The 12,807-nt window shown below is 40.6% G+C and overlaps 2 protein-coding genes across 3 annotated transcripts in view; one reads left to right on the forward strand and one right to left on the reverse strand.

The window, feature by feature from the left end:
• ANK3 (ankyrin 3) overlaps nt 1-11,402 on the reverse strand; it is a 677,335-nt gene extending 665,933 nt beyond the window's left edge. Inside the window, exon 1 of one of the 2 annotated variants that reach the window (XM_032252635.1) lies at nt 11,142-11,402. In XM_032252635.1, the coding sequence (XP_032108526.1) occupies nt 11,142-11,198 (57 nt within the window). In that variant the 5' untranslated portion in view covers nt 11,199-11,402. The remainder of the gene's footprint in view (nt 1-11,141) is intronic. The other variant, XM_032252648.1, reaches the window with a different exon arrangement.
• Nucleotides 11,403-12,298: 896 nt separating this feature from the next.
• The window catches only part of CDK1 (cyclin dependent kinase 1), a 65,644-nt gene continuing 65,135 nt past the window's right edge, over nt 12,299-12,807 (forward strand). Inside the window, exon 1 of the mRNA XM_032252653.1 lies at nt 12,299-12,346. The gene's annotated coding sequence lies outside the window, so the exon portion shown is untranslated. The remainder of the gene's footprint in view (nt 12,347-12,807) is intronic.

Raw genomic sequence — 12,807 nt, forward strand, 5'->3', positions numbered from 1 at the left:
AAAGATTTTAATAATTGCTTATGCACCTGTTCTGTTGGATTCAGTACCTAAGAAGGCACAGTTTGCTTTTCTTTCTTTCCTTTTTTTTTTTTTTTGAGACAGAGTCTTGCTCTGTTGCCCAGGCTGGAATGCAGTGGTATAATCTCAGTCACTGCAACCTCTGCCTCCCGGGTTCAAGTGATTCTCCTGCCTCAACCCCCTAAGTAGCCGGGATTACAGGCATTCACCATGACACTTGGCTAATCTTTTTGTATTTTTAGTAGAGATGGGGTTTGACCATGTTGGCCAGGCTTGTCTTGAACTCCTGACCTCGTGATCCGCCCACCTCAGCCTCCCAAAGTGCTAGGATTACAGGCTTGAGCCACTGCACCCAGCCTGAAAGTATGGTTTTCTGGCATACCTGATGTTTAATAAAATTTAAAATTGCCAGCCATGAGTGGCAGCACATACCTGTAGTGCCAGCTGCTCACGAGACTGAGGCCAGTGGATTGTTTGAGCCCAGGAGATGGAGACTGCAGTGAGCCATGATCACACCACTGCACTCCACCCTGGGCAAAAAAATGAGACCTTGTCTCTAAAGAAATTAAAAATTTAAAAAAAATTAATGGCCAAAACCTCAAAGAGAGGCTAAAAATCACAAATCTTTTCACATGTCAAATTTTAAAGTGTTTACTTATCATTGAGATGGTATTTGCTATTACGTATCATATTTGCCAAGATGCTAAAGGATGTGGTTTGGATGTCTGTCCCCTCCAAATTTCATGTTGAAATATAATCCCCAACATTGGAGGTGGGGCCTGGTGGGAGGTATTTGGATCATGGGGCAGATTCCTCATGAATGGCTTAATACCATCCCCTTGGTGATGAGTGAGTTCTCACTAGTGAGTTCATGGGAGACCTGGTTGTTTAAAAGAGTTTGGGACTTTCCCCTTCTCTCTCTTGCTCCCTCTCTCACCATGTGACATGCCTGTCTTTGCCTTCAGCATGATTGGAAGCTTCCTGATGCCTCACCGGTAGCAGATGCCAACACCATGCTTCCTGTACAGCCTGTAAAACATGAGCCTGTAGAACCATGAGCCAACTAATAAACCCATTTTCTTTATAAATTACCCAGTCTCAAATATTCCTTTATAGCAACACAAAAACTAACACTAAATTACTTCAGTGGAAAAACTATTATACTGAAAAGAGCAGCACCATTTTTTTAGAGTACATTAAAAATATCTCATATAAATATTTTCACATAGCACTAAGCAATTTGAATTTTCTAATCATACAATTTGATCCTTATGACTTGAGAGGAAGTAGGAATTATTATTTCCAGGCTGCAGATATGGAAACTAAATGGCAGAGCAATTTGGAAGCACACTCTTGAATCTAACTTATACCACTTGCACTCTGGACATTCTTTGTATCCCTTCTTAAGATCACAACACCTTCCTTTTCAGAGTATTTCATTTCAGTGTGGAGAAAACCAAAACATAGCACTGAAATTCATTATTTGTTGTCAACATTTCATCGACATTTATGAGAGGCACACTTACACAACAAAGTGTTAGTGTAGATCAGACTCTCACACAAGAGCTCAGCCTTTTCCTGCATTTTACAGATAAATCTGAAACTCTCACCTGAATGCCACTCACCAACAGGTGGACTCTAGGGTCAAAGATGTAATCAGTTCTTCTCCAGCTTCTACACCTACCATTAAAATAATTGGGTGACTTTCTTGACTCAGCAGAGTTCTCCTGCTGAATACCAGCAACATCTCCTCAGTAGCAATGGGTAAATACTCAAAGGCTGATCATTTTGAGTTGAACTCTTAACCATTAGGGCCCCCGCCTCCCTCTCTTTTTTTTTTGAGACAGAGTTTCGCTCTTGTTACTCAGGCTGGAGTGCAATGGAGTGATCTCGACTCACCACAACCTCCGCCACCCGGGTTCAAGCTATTCTCCTGTCTCAGCCTCCCAAGTAGCTAGGATTACAGGCATGTACCATTATGTAGGGCCAGTTTTTTTAAACAACAGAGATAGCTGATTTTACAAAAATGTACATCATAGATAAAACATATTTATAACCATTTTCTATATCATTTCATAATTACAAATAGTGAGTAGAAAGAGAAGGTAAATTGAAAAGCACTCTAATTGATGTGATGACCCAAGCTGGGGTCATAGTGATGGGGGTCCAAGAGCCAAGAAACATAGGCAGCCTCTAGGAGTGGAATAATGTAAAGAAATGGATTTTCCTCTAGAGCCTCCAGAAGAAGCACAGCCCTGCTAACCTATTGTGGATTTCTGGCCTCCAGGACTGCACCTAGTAAATCTGTATTGTTTTTAGTCCACTCCACCCAAAAAGGTGATCTATTATACTCCAAAGTTAACTTGACAAACAAGTATTACAATAGAATGTGATATATCTGCCCTCCCCCCAAAATTTACATATCAATATCCTTTAAGGATACACACAGCAAAATATTTTTAGGTACCATAGGATACTGAAGTCCATGAAGTATGATAAAGATACAATGCTTTGAGTATCATTTTAGAATTAAATATTTAGTATATTGCATTCTAATTCTGTAAAAACTGATACTACTCTTTGACACATCTGTCTCTATTATCCAAAATGCAAAATTAACAAGAAACTTAATTTTTAAATCACACTAACTCAAGCATACTCTCTTGTAAACATTTTAAAAGGAAAAAGATCTTACTCTGAAATTTCACTTGAAACTTTAGAAACCAATCCAAATTGTATTTCACTTGGAACATCCATCCCATATAATGATAATGTGAGGATCTCTTTGGTTAAGCCTTGTGGTAACCGAGTTAATCACAATAAAAAGAACTCAAGCTGTATCAAATAACAAGGTATTGTTTAGTTTTGTTTAACTTCACCATCCAGAGGGTTGAATTAACTATACTTCCTGGTTCATGGCACATTATCATTATTTTCTTTCTTTCTTTATTCCTTTTTATCTCCATAGCCCACTCCAGTGCTCTGGGTCCCACCCAGGCAGCCATTCTAATGTGTTTAAGGAGCATCTTTCTGTAAGTACTCTTACAAAATGTACACTGTGCTGGGCTTATGCATTTTAAACTCACATAAAGGATTTAATGTTTATATTTCACACTCTTACCTTTTCACCAGGCACTATATTCTTAAAGTATATTTGAGTTGCTTTTGTTTATCTAGTCATTTGCATCTATGGCCACAGACAACTCCATGATGTGCACCTGCCATTTTTCCTCTCCCCCCAGCAATGCTCGCTCAGGTACCTCTCATTCCCCTCCACAACTAATAACAGAAGTAAACAACCTTGGACATGTACTCTTGGGGACCTCTGGCACGCATTCCTGTGTCCACCTGTAGGAATGGAATTGCTGGTTCACAGAGTAGATAACTAGTCAATTTGCTTAAGTAATACCAGATTGTTTCCTAGCACAGCAGCCCCTGTCTGTGCTTCCACCAGCACGCACAAGGCTCCCTATATATTCCCTCCTGCTCTAATTTGGCTTTGCCATTATGCTGATGAGCTCCATAAGGACCAGGAACAAGTCTACCCCTGAACCTCACTTTTCTTTCCTGTTCAATAAGATGAGACTCTCGACTTCAATTACCTGATATGGCTGTTGTGAGACATGAATGCAAAGACACAACATGAGAGTACTTTTTAAAATACAGAAATAGCTGCTTACAAAGGTAAAAGCAGTTAGCATTGTTATTTTTGTTCTTATAATGAAAGTTTCTAACTATCATCCCCCCATCCCAGCCCCCAAAAGAGAGGAGATAAACGAATAAGCCTAAAGCTTGAAAAATGAAACTTTCTCCTGGATACCCAAACATGGGGAAATTGAAACAGAATGGGGAAAATAATTTTTCTTCTTTGTTTACTCATCTATGCATTTATTTCATCAAATATTAAGAACTATGTATAGGGTCCTCTACTAATCCTAAAATATAAAAAATTGTACAGCAAATATGCACACAGAACACATCCAAATTTTCCATATATGTCTTGAATTTTGTACATAAATGTAATGACTTCACAGATGGTAGCTCCTGGTATCACAGAACAGCTACTATTATATCAGCATATCACATAGCTTCTCTTAAACACTTAAAACAATCCCACGAGGTGGATGTAATGACTTTAATTCTTCATGTAACAAAATAGACACAGGTAAGGAATTTGCCAAGTCAAGCAATTAAATCATACAGCCAGAAAACTCCGGCTCCTTAAAGTCCAGGTTTCTCCTTTCCACTCCATCTAATTTCTGCCGAAAAGATACGTTCAAAAATATTTGTAGCAGAGGCGGACAGAAGGATACAAACAAAATGTCACAGAAAGTACAAAGATACACATGAGGTTCAACAATAAACACTATCATCTATTTAATATTCATTATGTACCAAGTGCTCTATGTGCATTAGTTACAATCCTTATGAAAACATTGTAAAAGAGCTGCTTCATCTCCATTTGAAAGATGTGGAGGCTGAGATTTTGTTTACCAAGGTCACGCAGTTGCTATACCAGTAAAACTCAGACTAAAACATAGCTCTTCTAATTCTAAAATCATGGTTTTGTTCTTGTTTGTTTGTTTTTTTACTGTAAATGGGTACTTCCTATTTGAGAATGGTAGAAATTTTCTAAATTAGTCTGGGGTGGTGGTTGTACAACTCTGTAAATACACTAAAATTCACTGAATTGTACACTTTAGATGGGTGAATTCTGTGGTATATGAATTATATCACAATAAAACTGTTTTTAAAAACTTGTTTTCCTTCTCTATACTTTTTTACAAGCTTATAAAGTCTTATTTAACATCAATGTCTTTTTTCAAAATTTACATTTCATCAATAGTTACAATTGCATTTCTTTAAATTCTCAAATTAAGTAAACACCAAAGGAATATTTTCCCCAATGGGTTTTCATCTACCCTACCATTCTGATCTATAATTTTTCATTCCCTAGAGGTGTGAGGTAAGACATGAATATTTTCTTATAGAGTTAGATCTTGGATCCTACAATTTTAGTCTTAAGTATTTACATAGCACCCCCAAGAAAAGAAAGGGAAAAGATTTTTGCACAAAAATATTCTTAGCATCTTTATTCATCATAGTCAAAAGTTGAAAACAACTCAAATGTCTGGTGAATGTACAAACTGTGGCATATTCATATAATGAAATACTACTTAGCAATAAAAAAGAAGAATCTACTAATACCTAAAACAACACAAATTAATATCAAAAACATTATGCTCAAAGAAGCTAGACACACAAATATATATATATATAGGCAAATATATATATATATACACATATAGGCAAAACTTATCTATAGTGAAAGAGATCAGAATGGAAGTCTCCCAGAGGGCTGGGAGTTTAACTGGAAAATAACCCAAGTAAATTCTTAGCTTGGTAAAAAATATTCTGTTGTGATAGGGTATGAGGTCTGTCAAAATTCAACAAATTGTACACTTAAATATCATGAGTTTTATTGTATGTGAATTATACCTCAATAAAAGTGATAATTAAACATGCACACATAACCAACACATACACAAGCAGAACAAGAATCTATTATGCTTGACAGCCTTAGAAACAGGGTCTTAAAAATCATAATCCATCATTCTAACATCAAATAAGCCAGTTACAGACCTCAATTCTCTCAGATCTAATCTACGTATTTAAGGATCTACTTGGTATTTATTTCATTCTCAGTGGGAAAAGAGAGATCTAATCAACTATTCTCAGTGCAAGCGCCCTTTCTCTACTTAAAAGTTCATGGAAACAGTCTGCTAAACAATGACATTATGAAAAGTAAGAACTAGTTATTTATCTGTGTTTCCCCATGTGTGCCTGACACCTGGTGTCATATAAATTGGACAAAACAAACTGTTCATCCAACTGAAAATGACCTCTGTGCATCTCACTGTATGTAAGTGGTGTGCTTACGAATTCTGTGCTGCTCTTTCCAGCTCCATGTTCATCTCCTGTTGGTAACTTGAAATCAGCCATGGTAGAAGTAGGAATAGGCAAATGCTACGAATCAGGGCCTTTTTTTTTTCTAGATCCATTTTACCAGCATACCGCTGATAATATCTCAACTTGTTTAAAAAAGAAAGAAAACCTCAAAGACCCACAGAGGCCAAGTAGTTATTCTCAATTGTTCTCCACCTACTATGAGAAATGTCTCCATTCTTCTACACTCAAGTTCTTTTTCTTTGATGAGTGTTCAATTACCAGCCCAAACTCACTGAGATGTCACCTTGTCACTTCCTGTTGGAACTAACAAATTTCTCGTCTAAGATGCCATCAATAGTAGGAAGCACAATTGCTTGAAAATCAGATTTTCAGGGAAAAAGAAATAATTTTTTAAAATACATTAAATGTCAAAGTTCCCAACATTTGGAAAATTATCCTAACATTAGGAATGCCAATGTGAGGAGAAAAAATGTGCCCTAGAAACAAGGAAATGTATCACTTTATTACTGATTGTCTATAACCCTTTTAGCAGTTAAATTTTTTAAATCATAGACTGTTGTAGCTGGAATAAGCCTTAGAAATACTTTAACCCTCTCCTTCGTCTAGTGAAGAAATGGAAGCCCAGGAGGTGACACATTTCTGGGGTTACAGAACAAGGTAGTTGGGAACAGGGACTTCATTCCTTGACTCCTGGTTTTACTAACATTGCTCTCTCCATCATTACCAGACAAAGGTTCCTATCAAGTTTCAGGTTACTACATTAGAACTTGCATGCTCTTCCTGAAGGTCAATTTCATGATGTATAAAATGCCAGGGGTGGGAGGTGGTAACAATACTTAACCCCTAGCTTATTGTGAAGTACATCTACTGTGAGAGGCATAATAAATCATGGTTGTTATTATTACTAGACAATGCAGTTATATTTTCAAGATGCATATGTTTTCTCTATCTAATTGGACTGCATACTTCTTTTTACTTAACAGTAAAAACCATGCTCTCATTGTGTACCTGAGTGCCTTTTACATGATAGGAGCTCAAAAGTATGTGTTGTTTAAATAATTGAAGCTGCTACTAAATCTGAATGTCAGGTCCTCATCATTTTTAGATTCTTAATTTAACAAACATTAATTGGCCTTCATGTGTATCAAGCCCTATGTTTGATGCTAACGAGCAACACTGCAGTCACAGAGCTGTTTTTTGCTAGATTCCCTATGAAGCATCACAACATGAAAAAAGTAGGGGAAAGAGAGGCCCTACATTTGTAGAGTAGATCCTTAGCATGAAGCTTTGGCATCCCCCAGAGAAGTAGCCCAGCCCAGAAATGAAGCTAGATGACATAACAGCTACCAATTAGTCACCATAGTTATCTTCAAAACACTTAGGAGAACAGCCTTTCCAACTTAGCAACACATAACTTAATTCAACAATGGCATTCAAACTAACTTCATTTCTGCCACTTTCCCTTCCCAGGCCAGGTCCAAAATACACGTTAGGGCCATTTCTCATTACTTCCCTTCTCTTACCATCTGCAAATGACAGTGCCAAAGCATCATCTGATCAAAAAAACACCAAATTTATTTCCTATTTTAAAGCTCTAACTCCAAACATTACATCATTTAACCTCAGATTATTAATATACATCAAAAACTAGAGCCAGTTTATTCTGGGAAAACACTACCATCTACTCAGAACTGAAAACACATAACTTTCATGTGATTGCTTTCTTCTCGCCCATCACACCATATGACACTTAGTAATTGATCCATACAAGACCTTCCCAAGAGAGAAAATTCAGGAGTAATTTCCATAAAACATCAATAAATTGCTTCTATTTTGGTACCACTGATCTCACTCCCATGGTCAAACAGGAATCTGGTTAGTTCCTGAGAAAATCTATGTCTTTGTGAATGGACAAACCCTTTGGAAGATTTTGTTTGTCCACCTTCAAGCATGCTGAGACAAGTGTACAGGGTATATTTCAACCATGAATGTAGATTTTGGAAATGTTACCACATCTTTTACAGTCTAATCAGGAAAAAAGATGCACGGTCCTCAAACACACACTAAACTTAATGCTAAAAGGGTTTTTGTTGTTGTTGGTTTTTTATTGTTGTTGGTTTGAGACAGGGTCTCACTCCACTGCACTTCAAACTGTCACCCAGGCTGGCGTGCAGTGGCATGACCATCGCTTACTGCAACCTCAACCTCCCATGCTCAAGCGATCCTCCCACTTCTGCCTCCAGAGTAGCTGGGACTACAAGCACTTGCCACCATGCCCCACTAATTTGTTTATTTTCTGTAGACACAGGGTCTCACTATGTTGCCAGGGCTGGTCTCGAACTCCTGGGCTCAAGTGATCCTCCCACCTTGGCTTCCCAATGTTCTGGGATTATAGGCATAAATTACCATGCCTGCTCGAATAGAACTTTCAAATTATAACTAATAACAACTGAGCTTCTAGTACTTAAAACACACGTCTAAGAGAAAGTACACTATATCAAATCAACTTTTAAAATTGTGTCATGGATAGAAGGCAACTGAAAATGTTTATGCTATTTTCACACGTCAACACTGGATGAAAATTATTACAACTAAATGGCCCTATTGTTCCAGGTACCTTAACATTAAGCTGCATCTGACTGGAATTCACATTTGCCAGATCCAAGGATATAATTATGTGAACAACAGCCCAGTCAATACATACAGAGAAAAGTTACTTCAGATCTGATTAGATCTTTAGTAACCTTGATCTTTCCGGAAGGATAAAATTTAATAATGTGAGTTTGGGGAAGTTGTATCAAGGCTAAATATTCAAATTAAAATTCATCATCTGTTCTAACTCAGAATGAATCTTGTGTAAAAGTGTCAGATAGTTGGACTCGTCAGTGTCAGGTATTTACTTCATTCAAAAGGGTAAAAACCCCATTTACATAGGTTAGAATTTTATATAATCTCCAATTTGGATTATACAGCTTCCATATAATTACAATAACATGCTCTATAAAAATACACAGACATTTTGTGCATAAAAATGAATAACTTTAAATAGAGAAGTAACTACAGTAATTAGAGATTAACCTAAGAAAAACTGCTAAGAGTCCGTAACAATTATATACTTCTCAATTATCAATATTATTCTAGAGTTAAAGACACTCACTTTCTTTAAACTCATGAACACTGTAAAAAGGAAAAAAAAAAGTACTGAATAAAGGAAAACCACAGTACTAATATAACTACACAAAAATGCAAACAGATTCAGAATCTACACTGTTTCCTTGGATTCAAAAACACACCACTGGCCTTTACATGGTCTGAAGGATCTTGAGCTACAAGATCTGCTATGGAGCCTACACATCACTGTGTAGATTATGAAACATATTTATTCATGCCTTAGCAAAAAGAACACTGAGAACCATCATTAATAACAGTCTACAGTCCAAATTCACAACTCACTTATTTATCCTCCACTGATTTGAGAACTAAGAGAAGTTGGCTCTCTGGATGTTAGTAGCCGATTTGGAGATAATCAAACGGTTGTTTTGCCTCAGTCAGTTTTTGTTTTGGAACTGTGGTTTTAACTTTACATTCACTTTCAATACAGAAATTTGCTTCCTTAAACATGCCCTGGTTTGAGTCCAGGTCAGCAGATTACAAGGCTGCCTGAACTGCCAAAGCAGCAATCTGTGTCCACTCTGAGACTGTCTCCCTCTAAAGCCTACCTACCCTAGCCTATCTTCCTGGAATGGGGTCCTGTATAACCCCAGGATGACTCCTCTGTGTTTTTATTAATAAGAGAAAGTGAACTCTTTCAAAACTAGACAAGCCACACTCTCAAGCAAAATCAAAATCAGCAATTGACTCGGTCCAAACTTCAGTCTTCTTTTGAAGACTTCTCCTTGATTCCTTGAGGATTTTTAGAGACGACGACTAAAGGAAAAACACGACATGGGCAAGATTTGTGTTTCAAGGGCGATTCTATATAACTTAAAACTAAGTGAACTTCTGTTTTCAAGACGATTCTAATGTGTCTCACTTTCAAAACACGTAGTATTTATTCTTTTGCAAAAATCGGTAAAGCAAGCCCCAGCATTGGGGGGGGAAAAAAAAAGTCCTAAAAGGTATGTGAAAGGTAAGTCTCCCTCCTCACCCTCTCATTTGTCTCCCCAGCCTCCTTCCCGGGACAACTATTGTTTCTCAGGAACCCTGCCCTAGCCATTCTATGCACATGCAAACATAAGCGAGTGTTTTAAACCAATTATCCCACATTATACACATAGTGGCAGCTCCAAAATTGCTATTAAACGCCTCCGGGCTTCAAGGTGGCAATCTGCTGAGGGGTGTGGGGTGGAAAGAGACTCTTCTTGATGCTGCGGTTTTGCTCGTCAGGCACCCGATTTCCACTTCGTGTTTTTGCTTGCATGCCTTTACAAGGCTCTCGGAGATGGGGGAGAAGGTAAAGCCACCAAAGCCACCCCCGGGCACTGCCACGATCCCCACCCTACTCTGCACGTTTCTGTCTCAATCTATAAAGTATATTCTATACTTTAACGGAGTTAAATAGGCTCACTTTCAAAAAAGAAAAAGGAGGAAAAAAAAAGCCTAACTCTGAAGGTAACTTTGAGAACCAGGTGATTTCAGAACCAGGTGATTTCCTCTCTGCCAAACGTGCAGCCTCTGCAGCCTGCTTGGGTCGTGTCCTTAGGAAGGGTTCAACCTGGCAAGGGGTTGGAGGTGCAAGCCAGGAACAAGGAAGCCCCAAGACGGGAGACCGAGGTGAGGGCGTCCTGAGCCCGGGGCCCACTTTTTCTCTAGACGAATGTTTCCAAGCAGATGCCCCAATTCCTCGGCCCCCTCTCTCCTGGGGATGCTCCGGCACTGGGACCGAGTTCCAGCTCACGCCTGTGTCCCGGGCCGCAACTTCAGCCCCGCGCTCCGGGCGCAACCGGACCCCCACGATCTGCAGGAACCAGGTCCCCTCTGCTCGCCTTCCCAGAGCCTCGCGGCGCCGCCTGGCACCCCAGGAGGGCAGGATTCCAGGCAGTCTCCAGGGCTCCTGCCCCCAACCCCGCCCGGGCCTCCCGCCCGCCCGGGTCCCCGCGCGCCCCTGGGTGAAGGCAGCCACAGGTAGTGGGGCGGCGCGGCGCGGAGCTCACCTGCGCAGGAGCGGAGTCCTCGGCGCCTGCGGGAGAGGAGGAGGCAGAGGAGGCCATGTTGTGGGGCTGCTGCTGCTGCTCAGTCCAGGAACTCCGGTCTCTCCTCCCCGTCCCGCTCCTCCGGCCCCCAGACGTGGGACTTGTTGGGAAAAGTTCGGCCGCGGCTCAGGAACGCCAAGCGCGGCCCCGCGACGCCCGCCCCGCGCGGCGCCTCCTCCTCCTCCTGCTGTGTTCGCGGCGACCGCCAGGTGCCAGCGCGGGCCGGTGAGCAGGGGGCGGGCCCGGCCCAGGTAGAGGCGCAGCTGGGCTGGAGGCCGAGGCTGCGCTGCTCCCAGCTCCCTGAGATCACATCCAGTGGGCCAGGGACCAGGGGCCAGGGGCCAGGGGCCAGGGTAAGAGGCGGGTGGCCTCAGGGTGACTGGGGGCATCAGAGGCAGCTCCAGGAAGAAAGGGAGGGCGAGTCCCCTTTCCTGCGGGCTGCTGAATAGAGTTTCATTAGCCATCTCCATAATGATAATAATTAATAATAATAAAATAACATTCTGCGATTTACTGGTGCTTATTAGGGCTTAAGGGAATAAAAGCATCGTTAGGCAATTTGGGTTTTGCGTTATTATTATTATTAATCTGTAGGGTACGATCTATGTGAAAGCAATGTTTGCCGGGCAGATAGCTTCCAAGCAACGCCCATAGACAGACTCCCTTCCACCGCGCCGAGGTCCGGGCAGCACTCAGATTGCTTCAGCTACTTGCCCGGTTAAAATATGAAACTCCGGAGCTGTCCGGGGTGTGACGAAGGCACTGAGCCTGATCCAGCAACGGAATGGGGAGCAGGACCTCTGAGTGTCCTTGTTTCTAGGAGCTCTTATGACAAGGGTTTTGCTGCACTCCTGTCCTGGACAAGGCCGGCGGGATAGGTGGATATCAGGCCTCTACCCCCACGGAATTTACTATTCTAGTTGCCTTGGCATGGGGCGAGGGGAGCAATTGCCCTCACTTAATGTCTCCCAAAGGGAGGACATCTCACTTGTAGTCAGGGGAGATGCGAGCAGGGCCAGGGCGTTAAATGACTATGAATCACATAGTAAGAAATGTATTTCTTTTTGGATTCTCTTTCAGCTCTTCTGCATACAAGGAGAAAGTATTCTCTCTCAGGCAGTAAACTCCCTTTTATCACGGAGCAGGCCCCAGGCTCAAAGCCCTAGGTAAGCACTGGTATCTAACTGGAATTTATAACATTGTTTCATTTTCATTGTTTAGTTTCACTGTTTATTGATACTGTTATTTTCCATTTAAGGCAAGTGAAAGCGGTTTTTCTATTTAAGGTAGGGATCCAGAAGTTCTTTCCTAAGCAAGTATGTATGTTTAAAAAATATTTTAAAAGAGCAATTGTCCAGGTGGGACTGGGATAAGCAAAATTTCAAAAGGTAAGCAGGGAATGACTAAAGTATGGGAAACATACTTTTGCGACAAGTAACAGCTAAATACCGGAATGATTTCATTACCAGAGAACACTACAGCGAGTTAGCTGTAACTCCCATCTAACACCTTGCTCGTTTTCTCCGTAACACACATAAAACTGAAGTAATATCTATCGGGCATTAGCTCCGTGTTGGAACCTGTGCTAAGCACTTTATTCATGTTGTCTCATTGAGTCTTCACAAAA

Source organism: Sapajus apella, unplaced genomic scaffold (assembly GCF_009761245.1).
Source record: "Sapajus apella isolate SASKATOON/1434 unplaced genomic scaffold, GSC_monkey_1.0 scaffold78, whole genome shotgun sequence".
Classification (NCBI taxonomy): domain Eukaryota; kingdom Metazoa; phylum Chordata; class Mammalia; order Primates; family Cebidae; genus Sapajus; species Sapajus apella.